This window comes from Mugil cephalus, chromosome 13 (assembly GCF_022458985.1).
Source record: "Mugil cephalus isolate CIBA_MC_2020 chromosome 13, CIBA_Mcephalus_1.1, whole genome shotgun sequence".
Taxonomy (NCBI): domain Eukaryota; kingdom Metazoa; phylum Chordata; class Actinopteri; order Mugiliformes; family Mugilidae; genus Mugil; species Mugil cephalus.
In genome coordinates, this window is record NC_061782.1 from 23,233,079 (window position 1) to 23,249,268 (window position 16,190).

A 16,190-nucleotide genomic window follows, 5' to 3' on the forward strand; every position below is an offset into this window, starting at 1 on the left:
CATTCACTAAATCTTCATGAGGTTTTGTCATTTAGGTTAAAATAACAGAGCTGCTGATTCAAGTGTGTTTTCATTTTGAAGGCTGTGTTTTCTAGTACTATTGATTCTACCAACGCATGTTCCTATTATTTTGACATTTTAGCCAAGGTTAAATAACAGAAATACATTTGTGTTTAGTTCATTCAGATTACATCGTCCAGAACGATCATTCAGTTGAGTTACCACCTTTTCAAGGTTGTTTCACCATCAACAGAACATTAGAGCAGTCGTGAAGGTGGGTTTAGTTAAAGCAGTTTAGGGATCTGGTTACTCCTTCAAGGCATCTCAGCCATCGGTATAGCAGAAAGGTGAAGCTATGAGATCAAACTCTAACCTCTAACCTCTCCACAGGTCCCCAAATCAATGCATTCATTTAATCTAATGAAATGGCCTGTGAGTGTATACACTGTCTGGTTTGAGTGTATGTCATCTGGACACTATTTTGCCGTTGTTTGCATGTTAGCAAAGTGTGTAGCATGTTTTCACACACAGCTCTGTCAGACTATACGTTGACAAATGACCTAAATGAGCATGCTAACATGCTCCTGTTGACAACAACACGTTTTGCAGCTAAATTTTGCAGCTAGATAAAAAGTCATGGGGTCATCCTCTTACTGCCCTTTGTGCCTGCTGGCATGTAGGGTAGCATCTTTTTTTGCCATTTCCGTAACAAACCTTTTTTTTTTTCACGGTACTGGGCTGTTAACCCCCAACCTGGAGGACCAGTGGATCGCTCTTTGTCAGGCCTCCCTTCGACCTGTCCATCTTGGGCATCCCACTGACATAGCTCAAGGGGTCACTGAGCCACAAAAGCCCCTCAAACTCGATAAGGCCTCAATCTTCTGGGAGTCAAGGGATCATGAACATCATCAAAATTTATGCTATGAAAACTATGCAAGTTCATCCTTTCCTAAAAACTAGAAATGTCAAACATGCGGCGGCTCTAAAATCAAATTAAAAGGATCCCCATCGACATTGGAGCTTCCACAATGTCATTTTCTGAGCATGATTTCATGGCAATGCATCACTGCTGCTGAGATCACAGATAAAAAAAGACATCTTAAGTTTACTGATGCCTGTAGACGACCCCTGGATCCCTTTCTGAATGTTTTTAATGACTTCCTGTGCCGCTCTGGACATAAATCACTACCAATAATCATCAGCAAACATTCAAAGCTGGATGCACAACAAACACACATCTATTCTACTTGTACTTCCAACAGTCCTCCTAGGGTTGTGATACCTGTGCTGGTGCTGTGAGTTTGCAGGAGCTCGTCCCAGCCTTATTTCCTGATTGGTGAGTGAGCCAAATGGATTCTCTCTCATCAGCTAACAAGCTAATTACAAGCTAATTATTTCAAGAGAGCGGAGGTTACACAGCAACTGGTGCAAAGTTGTGAAATTGATACAGAGAACGCAGCAGTGGGGTAATCATCAGAAAGAAATCAAGCTGCACCTCAGCAAACCTGGTGCACTGTTAATTAGACGACAATCTACACTTCAAGGAAAATACATTTAACAGGATATTAGTTTCTTAATTGAGTTTTAGTTTTCCATTTACAAACTATATTTTAAAAAACAACACATATGCATTTGGAATAATTTTATACATTCTGTATTTATTGCCAAAAACTGTTGGTGTCCAACAAAAATAGCAAAATAACTATGAAGTTGCAGCTTCCATACTCAGTTTAAGGACACTTCCTTGATCATTATCCTGGTTTTCAGCATTAAAACACATGGCAGTGGAGTTTGTCAGGACACTAGTTCCCCTCAAGGTTTGTAGTTCTGCAGCTGCCGATAGAAGCCGGGGTTTGGGTGAGTCGACGGCCTCGCCAGTTTCACCTGGCTGTACGCATCCTCAAACGAAAGCCCCTCCCTCGACATCAGGTAGCCAATCACGATGGAGGCGGAGCGTGACACGCCGGCGTTACAGTGGACCAGGACAACACCGTCCTAGAGAAAGAGGATAATCAAGAATCAGGAAGAAAAAGATATGTGTTAATAAAGACACAATAAGTGACACTTTAAAGTACTAAAGCATAAAATGACCTTATTATGTCATCAGAGATTAAAGAAAAGTTGTAACACTTGAAATGCTTCTCTGACAACAATTCTACCTTCTAGTATGTTCAACTCCTAAAAATACTCTTTTTGTGTATTGACGTTGCCCAATAATCGGAATATGATATGATGATACACAATATGTGTTTCTATTCAAGCTCAGTCCTTCTGAAAATGATCCATAGCACCACAGGGGATGTAAAGCATCGGTAAATATTGGAGATGTTTGGAAGAGAGAGACTGTTCAAGGTTTTAAAAGAGATGGAGCGCTGGTCAGTTTTCTAAAGTTAGCTCATCAGTCATTAATTTACCTGTGACGTAACTGATATTGTTACTGGCACACTTTTATTCTTCTGTGTCCTGTCTATTCTTAGACTGTAACTTTAGGAGCATGGTTCCAGGCGTAGGGTTTTGTAAAAGATGGATTGTTATTGGTGGTCCATTATGCATAAAGAGGAACTGTTCATAGCCACATAGCTACAGATTCGCACAAGATAATTGCTGAAGCTGTATGCTGTACATTTTTGACATATGGTCATCTGTTCAAAAACAGCTTAGATATTTAATGTGTTCACACATGGACATATTTGTGTATCTTACAAATTAGCAATGGTTAGAAAATGGGTACAAAATGAGAAATTAAGCATCTTACTGTCTACTACTGCAACTACGGAAAAGATCAACCGTGTAGTTAGAATACCAGTCAAAGACTTGGGTGTCGTCCCCCTGGAAATCACCTGACTAGGGTCTATTAACGACAAGCTACTGGCCTATGATTGGAGATATCTGTTTTGATCTGGTGTTCTTTCCCCAATGAATAGCAGTCTTCCAGACTCCAGTCATTTGAGTTCCAGTTGGAAAAGGCTGACAGATGTTCCTTTTAAATTGGTGATTGATGTAGACTGTCCCTTTTTCAAATAAAAACTTGAACTGAATTGAATTAAAACCCCAACTCCCCACCAGGCTTTTAGGACGGAAGAAGATACTTGTATGAAATGTCTTCAAGAAACTGTAGAAGTTCAGTTGACTGTGTTTCAAATCTGAATAACTTGTGTACGACAGTCTATCAGTCCGACCCCTCAAACCCGACTGCATGTAATCACAAGCTCAACATCAAAAATAAAGGTTTAGCTGTTTACAAGACACGCTTTCTTCATTAAAAGTGCGATTTCAACCAAATGAAAACATCATTCTCATCCTCCCCCTCTGGTACAGTTTTGTCTCCTTAAGTTTTTGAGACACCGACGTCTCATCGACGATTTCCGCTGTCACTTCAGTAAAACGGAGGCAGGTAGTCAGCATGTACCAGAAACAAATGTCAGGGTGACTTTAGATATTTCACTTCACAAGAAAACTTTTGTCCACCTAAGAAGTACATGGGTTGGCAACGGGTTTAGATTTAAATAAAAAATTATCCACAATGTGACTGGATACCACTAATGTTAAGAGAGTAAATATATTCTTGAAAGTACTAAAAGCAAGCAAGTATTAAAATGTGTCCCCTGGCAGCTAGATCGGCAAAATCACAGTCACAGCAGCGGTTCCTCGATAGAGAAAAACCACAAAAACTCTTTATTTTCTGACTTCACAACATCATGGTGAAGCTGCGTTAGACACAGCTTGCAGAAGAAAAAAAAAATGCGTTGGAATAAATCTGTGGCTGCGGCTGTGTGAGAGCGTGTCAAAATTTGTGCTACAATTAATATTAATGTTGATGTAATTATTTTACTGCCTAGAGTGCCAGGCTGGGAATGAATTTTTTAAATTCCAGCCACATCCTTAGACAATGCGTGCAGGCCCACGGCTCCCTTCTGAAGCTCGCCGTATTGACACATTTGTCTCTTTTTGTTGAACACGGAGCCAGAATAAAGTCTCCTCTCTGGTGGAAACTGAAGCTGTAAGCACATTTTTGATTTTCATGCCAATCAATACCAATTGAAGTACAGGGGATTTAAATTGGCTCGCGCTAACTGACATGTTTTCATTGTAAAATATAGCCAATCAATCAGTTCCTCTGAGTAACATACAATCTAATGAAGTATATACAGAACCCAGAGTATGCTTTCATACGCTTGCATCAATCAAAGTGGTTGCTCTGCTCTTTTATCATATCTCTGCTGGTGTCTGCAGTCGGCATAGGAGCAGAACATATGAAGTCATGTTTTCCTTCCTCTCGAAATAAAACTTCTACAGACTGAAAATTGCCTGAGCTACATAATCCATCATAGCAAACACAGAGACTTAATTTGGTTTTGTCAGAGTTACTTGTTTTGCTGTTATTCCATCGTGCTCCAGTTGAGAGTTTTCATATCAGTGCTCACATCACATTATGTTCTACTTTCAGTCAGTCTCCTGACGCACACACATTCGAAGGGCTGCGAGTCAGGGAAATAATCTACACACAACACCTAAACTGGCTTTGATTTTCTACATAATGATTCCCCCCTCCAACAGTCTTAATAAGTAATCGGATCACCCTTCACACCTTTGTGCTGAGTTGCAGATAACTGCTTGCAGCAGATGTGTATGAATGCATCACAGCGAGGTAGTGGAATAGCTGTGTGTGCACACTGACATGTTAAACTTGCTGTCAGATATGAAAGAAGGCGTTTTCAGGTTGCACGGACCTCCTCAGGGAAGGCAGAGACAGAAATGTTTGAATAGATTTGATGATTTTTTTTTTTCTTTTCTGGGAATGGGCTTGAAAGCCTGCCTGCGTTTTGTCAGGGCTAGAAGATGACGAATGACAGAGGTAGAATTTGAAGATACTCAGAAGTTTATGTTTGAAGGGAGGGGGGTTGGGGGGGGGTACTGTATTTCTTTGCTCCAGAACATTTACAGCAGTCACTTGGCAGACTGAGATCGTAAAATCACATCAGATATGAAGCACTGTTATAACCTAAACTAATTAAGACATTCATCAGAAAATACAGTTAACATTATCTATGTGCACCCTTAAAATGCTGCATTTGAAGGATCAGTCAAAGTGAATTAAACACAGATGCTTTTACTTTTAAAGTTTAGATGTGTGACCATAATAATGGTAATATTTTATTTGTAGTCATTGTCTGGTTAGGAATATGGTCAGAAGAGTGATAGCGCTCTCGTATCTGTACAGTAAATGAGAAGCTAAAGCTAGCAGTCAGTTAGTTCAGCTTAACATATGATGGAAACCCACTAGTCTATCGTGGTATTTTGTGTCTATGGGAGAACAACCAAAAGAGTGTAAAAGACTACACCATGAAATTCTGTATTTACTCGGATATGATGTGTGTTCTGGATTTTTGTAATTCAGTGTTTTTCTGGTTTCACTTTGAAAATGATTCCACCCCCTGTTACAGGCTTAGTTCCTGATTCTGTCTTTCCCTTTCCCTTGTCATTGCTCTCACCTGTCTTGTCTTTTTTCTGTGTGCTCATGGTCCACCTGCTTCTCGATATCCCAACAACCCACGTGTCTCTCCCCCTGTTGTTCCTGCCTAAATTCACAGATTGCCTTGGTTGCCTCGCTATCGGATTTATCCTGTTTCACTTCTGCCGTGTTACCCTCATTTGTTTTGGACCTTTTGTGATTTCCTATACGTCCTCATTAAATTGACTCCCCTGACTGCATTTGAGTCAATTTTCCTTTTACACAGTGACAAGTGGAGTGGAGCTGAGTTTTATCGTATTGCCACCATCTTTGTGTGTTTGCTCACAGTGACTTCTATCATACTGTTACACTATCCAGTTCAAGTGGACTTCTCATTCAATGAGCCTTTGACCTTCACATAAGCATCATTACCCAGAGTTGCCGAGCTGTTAGCTTGGCATAAATGGTGTTGGAAAGAACAGCACCCATAAATCAGTTCTCCTATGTTTATCTTTTTCTATTCCTCTGTATTTATTGTGTACCCACCTGTTCTCGGGCCTGATCAATGAAGGAGCCGCATTCCTGCAGATAGGAAGTGATCTCCATCTCTGGGAGGTCCAGGATCTGGAGCGTCTTATAGACCATCTGATCTGGGAGCAGGTTAGAGACTCCGTAGGCCACATTTAGCACATGAGACACCTGAGAGAGGGGGGGTGGGGGTGGGGGGTGTAGAGACATGAAAATCCTTGAGCGAATGACCCCTGAGCATTGACTTTCGTTAAAGATTCATTCTACCAGCCATATTGATGACATGACACAACCTGAATGTGACTGAGAGAGTGAGCAAGAGAGATGAAGAGAAAAGAGAGGGGGGAAGAGTAAGAAGACAGATGGCTCCAATTCATTTTGCAGTATCTGTCTACTCTCACTTAAATTTAGCTTACCTCTGAGGGCTGAATTCTCCCCTCTGTTACATCCAAGCATTGCACTAACGGTTCTGCTTTCAGGCTGTTTCTATCACCTAACATCCTCTTCCACATGTTAAGGGATAAGCCGGGCGTTACACTATATTTCTACTGACAACAAATCCCATTAAAGGCAGAAAACTACAAAAAAAAGAGCATTGCGTACGTACCAGATTCTTCTAAATCTGGTTCCTCTGAGCCAAAAAACATATTAGAAAGACTGATCACATGAAGAAGTAGCAAATTTGTATCAATCCAAAGTGACTGTTTGCTAAGAGCTACACTGTGGAGTAAATCTGCACTGACTGTTGAACCGCAGAGAGAAAATAGTGGTATTTTTATTGAATTTGTTGACCTGAATATTAAAAGGGTTGTAATACTATGATTATGATCAGCATATTGAGGCATCCTAGTGTCTTCATGAATTTACTGTTTAATTCATTTAGTTTAAGATGTTTATTTAACAGGGTGTGTTATAGAACAAAGAATCACTTAGGGATGTCAACATCTTTTTAGCACTACTAATATTTTTAACGTCCGATTAATTACGAACTTTCTGTTATGACCACGACTCAAAGCATACTTTTGGAATCGAGGAGGGGATCAAAACGGCAGTAATGGTGAGGAAAGCAAGCGGGATCCAAAGTGTGAGTGAATAATTTTCCCCTCCAGAGGGCAGTAGTACACACAAATAACCCAAAAGAAACAGAACAAGAAAGCAAGCAGAAACAAAGGACAGCTTAAGATAACGATAAGGAGACTCGACTTTTGAATGACAAGTTCAGTTTCAAAGTCTCGACAGATGGTTCTACTGACAAGAACTTACTTATTTGTGTTTACTGTCAGTGTGAGTTATGAACTGAGCTGAGATGCTGACAAGAGTAATACAAATTTAAATAAATATCCCTTCCAGGTACATTTAAAACAGACGTAAAAAGTGCAGTTAATTTGCGTTATTGGTAGTGTGACGATTAATATATTTGAAATACTTACAAATTAATGAAAAACAAATCTGTTAATAATTTACGTACATCTTGATGCACTATAGAAGTGTTGTGAAATTATGGTTGGAACTTGAGATATACAATATAGATACACTATCAGCCACAACATTACAACCACCAATCTGTTACGTGAATAACACTGATGATCTCATACAATATCTTGTTCTTCTGTGAAACCTTGGTCCTGGCATTTAAGTTGGTTATACTTTACTCCAGGGTCCAGTTCTGATTCTCACGTGTCCATTGTAAGAGCTTTCATCAGAAGACAGGGCTCAGCATGGACACCTTGACTGATCTTCAGTGACACAGCCCCATACAAAGCACTGCGTGTTCTGAACTTTTTCAGGAGTCTGAGCAGCAGTAGCTCATGTATTAGATGAGAACGCTGACCAGTGGAGACCAGGAACACAACACAAGAGCTGCAGTTTTGGAGATGATCTGGAACAGTCATCTAACCATCATAGCTGTCGCTCAAATCCTTCCACTTTTCCACATCCTGTGTATAATAGCAACGAGCACAAAATGTTCACTTGTCTAATGAATCCCGCCCTCTGACAGGTGCCATGGTAACCAGATAATCTTTGTTATTCACCTGTCGAAGTGATTGGATTTTATTGTGGTTGTGTCATTTCAAGTGCCCCGATAGAGACCGCACAATACTGAGAAGTATATTAACACCTCGTATCTAATAATTCATTGTAGGTTTGTTCTCAGATCATTTAGTAATTATTCAATTAAAAATGCGACTAATGGAATAATGGTGTGAGCTGATATATGCACAGTATATACAAATCTCTGACCTTCTGTAATTCACATGTTATCACACTCATTTACTTTACGAAAGATTTCAGGAAGACAGAAATAACTGTTGTCAGTATCACACTAAAGTGACAAATTTACTTGATGTTGAGAGGTAGTAACTATCTCTGTAACAAATCAAAGGTTTGGATGTGCCTTCTCATTCAATTCAGTGAGAAGTTGTGTCCATACTTTTGCCTGGTAGCGTATTGTGATAGGATTAAAAGCAGGAATTGATGTGTATACTACAGATATTGCTCAACGTGTTTAATTGCATTGTTTGAATGGTGAGACTAGTTCTTTTTTCAAAGTTCTTCTTGGCCATGCATCAAATCTCCAGAGCTGTCTGTGAAACCTCGGTAGTCTTGTTTTTAGGTGCACTAGGTTCCATCCTAGAAACAGGAAGGTATTTGCAATCTCTCTAATTCATCATCCTGAGACTGCACAGGCAGCAATATGCTCATGCCTGGGAGCAGCCACTGCAGAGAGGAGTAGTCAACATTCCTGTGATGTGGAGGAGCAGCGCAGAGACTTACTGTAATCATTTACTCCCTCTACTGAGCTAAACTGTCACTGCATGAGTCATGAAGCTCCTCTGGCTACTGGCTGGCTGTGGCAGACGCGCAGGAAAGCTCAGCTACATGGCTGCCTCTAATCTCATGTCTCTACACATGCTATCACAACACGGCAAGGGCATGCCCGCTCTATTGATCCTTATGTACTGACCTTATATCTCCTCAGGGTGTCAATGTCGTGAGCTGCATCCTGAGAGCCTGAAAAGGCAGAAACAGCTCGATGAGAAAACAGACAGGCGGGCATGTGCATGCTTAACTTATCTGCTTAAATAATGCTTCGTGCATGAGGACGGTGACTGTCAACAATGATCAACTGCTGCTGTCCCCGCCTAATTTCACAAGAACAATCAGGTACAGGAATTTTAGGGAGATGTGGTGTTGTAGATGTGGGTGGGACCTTTAAATTCCTGGTGAGTTTTGTATTTTTCCACATTTGTTTATTAGTGTTTCACCACTTAACCACAAGTTAAACGTCTTTGTGATTTAGAACAAAAGACGTTACCTTGGGCTCAGGCATGTTTTACTATTTTCTGAAGTTTTATAGATTACAAGCACAATTAATCTGAGCTTGTGAAGTTTAGGAGTAGAAAGCAAAAGCTGCAGGACATCAACACCAATATCGGGCTTCAGACACACACACACAAAAACGCTTTGCTAACAGCAAGCATGGAAGATACCAATCAGCAGAAACCAACAGTAAAATGACTTAAAGCTACAGAAAGAGCCCCAGATAGAAATCAGATGATTTGTGTAGAAGCACTCGACTAGGCCTAAAAAACTGCTGAACTAATCAATATCGTGTACAGCCACAGAGAAGGAAGTTTATGATTTCTGTGAAAAGAGGGAAGGTTTTCATGACACCAGCCTTCAAAATAGCAAAACTACAACTGAGTAATGCAGCGGAGGAGGAAAGGTTAATGGGGGAAATAAAGTGAAAAGGACCAAACAGCAGGCCAACGTGAACGACTGTTTCAGCTGAGAGAAGCAGAAAATTACCGGAGGAGACAGTTACAATAGACAGAGCAGCGGTCTCTTTCCATTTGTCAAGAAGGAGACAGCGGTGGTCACGAATAGTAGGAGCTGGATAATCATGTGAAGGAGACATATGGGCAGGAAACCGAATATGATGGCAGGACTTCCTCCAGATTTCCAGGGTGGATTCTCCGCAGCAGCTTACTGTCTTCAAAATAGCAACATTTGCGGTCTTTGCATAATGCCAAACTCATAGCGTCGAGAGGCAAATCTAAATCCAAAGGGTAGAGTGTGTGTTTGGAAATAAGCCAGCTTCGGCCCATATGGCTCATCAGTACAAGAGTGGAAAGATTTAAACTGACACATCTGTGAAAGGAATGCCAGGATTTGTATTTTCACCCTTTAAAATAAGAGTCTGACATTCAGTCGGATAAATAACAGAAGACACATATCCGGCCATCTTTCTTTTTTTTTTACTGTTGTAGGATGAGTTTTTATTAGGTTTGAATTTCTCCAAAATAAAATTTTATGTAAGTAAACAATTTGACTTCTCAGTTTGAATTTGGTTAATTGAAGGTTGTGACTTTGTGACTGCAAGATGAGACAAGATGAAGATTGTTGGCTTGTCTAGTTTTGTTTGGTAGAGGGAGAGTACAACCACGCATTGCTGCTGACTGTTGAAAATCAAATATATCTATTAATTAAAGTGACAGAATTTCCTCCTTTCGGACCCCTCCTATCCAGATCTAGTGGCAAAATATCAATCTCAATGAACAACAAAAATAAATAAATCATTTTAGCGAACACACTGATGTCCCTGCAGATTCAAGCCTTTTATTTTATTTATTTTGAGCAGTAAAATAGTAATGTGTACACGTTTTCCTTTATTTATTTATGTATTTATTTGTTTATTCTCTTTCCTTCTTCCCTTACACACATACACCTTGTTCCAGACTGAATATAGTTGTATTCACAGACACAACCTCTGTATAAGTTGTTTGGTTCCCTGGCCTGCGGTTACAAGTGTTTAAATAAGAAATCGAAAATATAAAGAAAAAAAAAGAAAAATATGTTTATTCCCTTAGATTTCTATTTTTTCTATTCTTTTCAACTATTTTAGAAACTGACATTTTGGAGATTACAGGAAGGGGTTTTCATGGGACGACCACGCCGTAATATGACTTTAAGACAAGAGAGACAAGCAGCAGATTATAAATACTGGCAACTGTGATATCAAAGCATGGAGCTACGGACTAGTGGCAGGGGAGAGGGTATGCAGAAAGGAAATCACCCCTCAAATATGACAACTGTGACAGAAGCATCACAGAGCAGTCGTCAGGGTGAATGATAATCTGACATGGCTGAAACCAGAGAATCAGCACGACAATGAGAAAATTTATTAAAATGTCGGCGGAAAACCTGACAAAAGGTTTATCATGGTCCAAAGAGCTGATGCCGTGATGTACTATCACAGGTTGATATCCACATTTTGGGGAATGAACGGCAGTTTTATCTTATTAGAGGCGCATGGAAGGAGTCACCTCTGCCGAGCCTAACAGATGTAATATTTTATTGATCCCTGTAGAGAAATTCTCTCTTTGATTCTCTCCCGCACTGAGGTCAAAGCTCAGCTAGAGATGTGAACAGCACCCCAGAGCCCGGAGTCAATGTCAAGCTCAAGGACATTGGGGCAGGATGGCTACATGCTGATACGGAGGGACGTCAGCCTGCATCCTCCAAATGAAGGGTCACCAATCTCCCTGAGAACAATTCAAAATTGATGACAGCGATTTACTGATTATCAGGAACTCATTTATTTAGTATGAGGAAACAGCCTCCACCCTGAAGTGATTGTGTTATCATGGCCAATACATTTAGCTAAAGAGTTTTTATACTACTGTGATTTGCTGCCTTTGTGCCCTTGTGTGGTATTTGTACTTGCACTTGCATACCTGCAATCTATCAGGGAGAGTTTTCTGTGCTTCTACCACTACTGACAGACGCGGACGAGGAATATTTGTTGTCACATCCACAATATGTGACTGACAACATACAGAGGTGCCGACAAAACAATACCTACTTCTACTACTACTACTACTACTACTGCAACTACTGCCCCACTACTTACACTACTCCGACTACTTCCACCACAAAGTATGACGATGATATGATGAGAACATGACAGAATACAGCAGGAATATATAAACAGCTATTACTGGTATCTACAGCTGCTAAACATTAGTGTCAGATTTTTTTTGACATTTATTTTGTTGTAAAAATAATTTGCAGCTGTGTGATGGGTTTACGGTGCTGTTTAAAAGTGCCACAGATTTTATCATGCAAGTGTCAGTCTTAACTGAAACTCTTGCGAGTGTAGTGGGTGTTTGAAGCAGAGGGAATGGTTTTCAGAAAGTGTTGCAATGACGTCTAGTAACATTTCTGAGGCCTAGATGATACAAATGACCATAAATCCACCTTTACTCCTGTGTAGCGCTGTTAGTACAAAAAATAAAAATAGAGTTGAAATGAATCTGAGAGGTCTTGTCAAGTGATTACACAGTTTGGATTTTTATTAGAGGGTGTGTTTCAAATGATACAGAGGGGCATTTTGTTTATGACCCTGAATTTTTTGGTACATGATCTAATACGTGTTGAGTGCTGTAGTTTTCTTTATTTCAAGTTCTTTTTCATAGCTTTAAGACGAGTACCACAGTGCTTTGAACAAAATAAAAGTAATCTGAAGATGTTATGTAGTCATATGGCAGGTATGCTTGGCTTGGTAATCTCAGTTAGCTTTTCCTCAAATAAAGCCCAAACGATTTGATTGGCTCACCAGATATTTACCAGAGGGTAATCAGTTCCCAATGGAGAGATTCCAGACAAAGTTTCTGCCATGGAAAAAGGTGTGAGTGGGGAAGTTGGTCTGGCTTCCAGGCTGTTATAAATTACAAGTTTTGCTAGATAGATAGTACAGTAAATAGTACTGTGGGCTATTTTGGTGAGTGTTTGGAGAAGATATGAAATTGAGCTCCAGCTATCAATCCATGTGTTAAATAATTTCTCTTACCCAGCAGCAAGAAGGGTCTGACGACACCAACTTGAAGGTCCAGACTTTTATCTTCCACAAATCCACATCCACTTCCCTCCTCCAGCTCTTCGACAGTCTCCACCTCTCCCTCTCCTCCTCCATCTCTCCTCCTCTCCAGCAGCTTTTTGCCTGTCACTGTGGTTACATGCGTGATCTGCTTCTTTAGGCGGCCTTTGGAAAAGCCTTGAATCTCCTGAGCAAGTGACTGCATCACACCAGGAGTTCAGACTGCAGGACTCAACTGAAACAAACAAAAACAAAAGACGATTACAGGAAGTTTACAAAAAAAATATGCATTATGTATTTAGTAATGTAAATGCACACACAATGAATGTGACAGCTGAGATCAACAACTGCAAAACACAAAACAAACAAAACATTCTCCTTCAGTGAATTTTACACTTGTTTCCTTTTCATTTATTTTGCGATCTTGAGTTGAAATGTTGTAATCAAGATGTAAAACATCTACAGATGAAATTGTGAACAACAAAAAAAAATAGTTGCCCTGCCTCCTGCACCCACCTGGTGTAAACGCACTCAATTAAAGCCAACTCCCGTGAAAATAAATGTGTCAGATCATCGCTGTTTTACACAATAAGAGCCTTAAAAGTGACATAATTCCAGCTAGCGCATTCAATAACAGCTAAAAACATGTCAGGGAAAGGCGGCCACTGTAGCAGTGAGACCTGACAGCTGAGTCGGAAGCTGCGTCAACAATGCGATGCGTTCGTGTACGCTGAGAAAAATAGTAAATGCAAAAGAATTCTGCTTTCAGTTCGCTCACTTGCCAAAACTACAGCTGCACTCGGTTCTTGTCTACCAGTACTGCACTAAATTCTTCTCCAAAAGCTTTAACAGGGATAAAACTTTACCAAAGATTCCAGGAATGTCAAGTAGTATTTATAAATGTTTAATTGTTGGAATAAATGCATATTTTAACCCTGTATGCACATATTTGTCATTTCTGAAGGTTGTGTGTGCAAACTTCAGCAACGAATAAGAACACAAATACTCCTGCAATTATACAATACTAAACATACTGGATACAGAACAAAACATTTTTTTTCAGTTCTTCATAAAGCACCCTTAAAAAGTAAAGAGAAATGTATGTAACATTGTCTGAGATGGCATTAGAGTGTATTTTTTATTATTTCTTTATATACATTTGTGACATATTTTACTTTTTCATATTACGACACATACACTCACTTTCCAGTTCATTACAGCATTTAGTTTGATCCAGTTTAACAGAAACTACATCCTCCAAAATGAACATACACCTTTCCTATACTTTTAACATCAACAGAACATTTAATACAGGGCGGTTTTATTAGGATGCACTTGTTTTCATTGGTGTAACCAAATGGCAAGTACAGTGTCTAACCGTTATTTGGACCATGGCGTAGCTAAGCTATGCAACAAATAATGAAAACATTATAATGATTTGAACACTTCATATAGTCAATTTAATTATAGGCCTACTGTGTGAAACACTTTGGACGGATTAAAATAATTTAAAAACAAAAAGGGAAAAAATAATTTAAGTAATACAGTTTATGAGACAGGAAAAGTCCATATTTACATAATTCTGTCATCTAATCTGATGACCTGTATTTTTGTTTTTAATAACGCTAAAAGGACTTACACTCACTGTTATATCAGAATAGACTACATTTAGACTACCTAATATGACAAACGAGTGTGTATTTCTATATTAGTTTAGCATGCTACTGTAAGATGTAAACCATTATAGGCTTGATTATTTAATGAGAAAGTAGACTTTGATCTATATAAACATTAAAAACAGAAAGATACATATGTACCAGTATCATTAGTCTCTGATATTTACTACTGTGGAGTGACCCCTGAACGCAACAGGAGCCAGCCCTGAGCCTCGTTGTGAAAACCAGGACAACTCCTCCTCCTCCTCCTCCTCATCCCTGTGAGCGAAAAAAAAAAAAACAACAGGGAGACGGTGGGGTGGAGTACAGGAAGCCGCTGTCCCGAATATCTGAACATGGGCGAAATCTAAAAAGCGCCGTAAATCACAGCTTCTCTATTCCATCTCTTAGTGTTCTTTGGCGGACCAGAGGCGGCGGAGATTCCGGTTTTTTATTTTTCTGGATCGAATTGGAGACTTTAACCGAACACAGGGAAGATGTCTCGGGGAGTGATCCAGCCCAGCCAGCAGAAGCTGGCCGAAAAGCTCACCATCCTCAACGACAGAGGCATCGGGATGTTGACCCGTGTTTACAATATCAAAAAGGTTTGCACGCAAACACGCAGTTATCCTCATTTACCACACAAAGCTGTAGGGCAACATTCCACATCTGGTCATATAAACGTTAACGTGTGAATGCTTGATTAGCTGGCAGTGATTATTACTTTCACGATAGCCGAAGCTTGATTTTTTTCACCTGTGGTGATTTATATAGTATAAACGGTTAATATTCTCATTACTGTTTTTATATGTGTATGTATATGTGATTAAATCGAGACTTACGTTATCCTAAATTTGTCCCTGGAAGCAGCCTACGGCTAGCAACAGGCTAGCGTTAGCTTGCGGTAAAGTTGCCCCTAGCTTTTGCGATGTAAGCTGATATTTAGTTGAATTAAACACGTTTGCTGTGAGCAGCAAGTCGTATCCCGATAAACCACGACCTACAACCCAACCCGAAACCGACAAATAAGCCCATGCTGTGATATCAGCGAGCCATCCATCCATCCAGCAGGCCTGCGGTAGTGTCAGGAGCTAGCTAGGTCGGCTGCTAATGGTGGCTAAAGCTAAGCTAGCTACAGCTAAGCTAACAGTCGGGCGTCGTCTCTGCTCCACGATAAAAAATCCCAAACACGAAGCACCAGAAACACCAAAAACCACCCAAAATTTTAGCCACAGCCTCAGTCAGTCTGTTAGTTTGGCCCACCCAGTTGTATACAACCAAATATTGTCTTTTTTTGCATTTAGTTTGCGACTGCTTTAAAATATTGTAAAATATTGTAAATTCATGCATATATGAGCTACCCCCTTTTAAGTTTACATCTCAAGTTTACAGTTTATGTTTTATCTTATCCGTTTTATTTTATTTTTCTCAGTCGTACATCTATAGATATATTTTTTATATGTATATTTGTTGCTGTATTACTGTTTCTACTGTAGTACCTTTTATACTACTGGCAACAATATACAACAATATATTTGACTGTCCATGTGACAGATAAAACTTATCTATATAAATGTGAGAAAATGACCTAAAATATAGCCTTCTCATGATCGCTTAATTTGACAATAATTTTGTTACTCGGAAATATTGGTTAGTTATAAAGTATAATATAAAA

At 39.7% G+C, this 16,190-nt stretch overlaps 2 protein-coding genes across 9 annotated transcripts in view; one reads left to right on the forward strand and one right to left on the reverse strand.

The window, feature by feature from the left end:
- Nucleotides 1–1,638: 1,638 nt before the first annotated feature.
- Nucleotides 1,639–15,624, reverse strand: LOC125019207 (dual specificity protein phosphatase 19-like). Of its 2 annotated transcripts, none has more exons than XM_047603780.1 (5): nucleotides 15,358–15,624; nucleotides 12,834–13,095; nucleotides 8,946–8,992; nucleotides 5,999–6,151; nucleotides 1,639–1,995 (listed from the first exon to the last, which is right to left on the reverse strand). In XM_047603780.1, the coding sequence occupies exons 2-5, from the start codon at nucleotides 13,063–13,065 to the stop codon at nucleotides 1,813–1,815; spliced, it is 615 nt and encodes a 204-aa protein (XP_047459736.1). In that variant the 5' UTR covers nucleotides 13,066–13,095; nucleotides 15,358–15,624; the 3' UTR covers nucleotides 1,639–1,812. The 2 variants fall into 2 exon arrangements, with proteins under 2 accessions (XP_047459736.1, XP_047459735.1); XM_047603779.1 differs by lacking the exon at nucleotides 15,358–15,624 and adding an exon at nucleotides 13,377–13,558.
- The window catches only part of nckap1 (NCK-associated protein 1), a 30,916-nt gene continuing 29,515 nt past the window's right edge, over nucleotides 14,790–16,190 (forward strand). For 4 of the 7 annotated variants that reach the window (XM_047603775.1, XM_047603777.1, XM_047603776.1 and 1 more), the window contains exon 1: nucleotides 14,791–15,120. In XM_047603775.1, the coding sequence (XP_047459731.1) occupies nucleotides 15,013–15,120 (108 nt within the window). In that variant the 5' untranslated portion in view covers nucleotides 14,791–15,012. Of the gene's footprint in view, nucleotides 15,121–16,190 lie in introns of all 7 variants that reach the window. The other 3 variants (XM_047603771.1, XM_047603772.1, XM_047603774.1) reach the window with 1 other exon arrangement.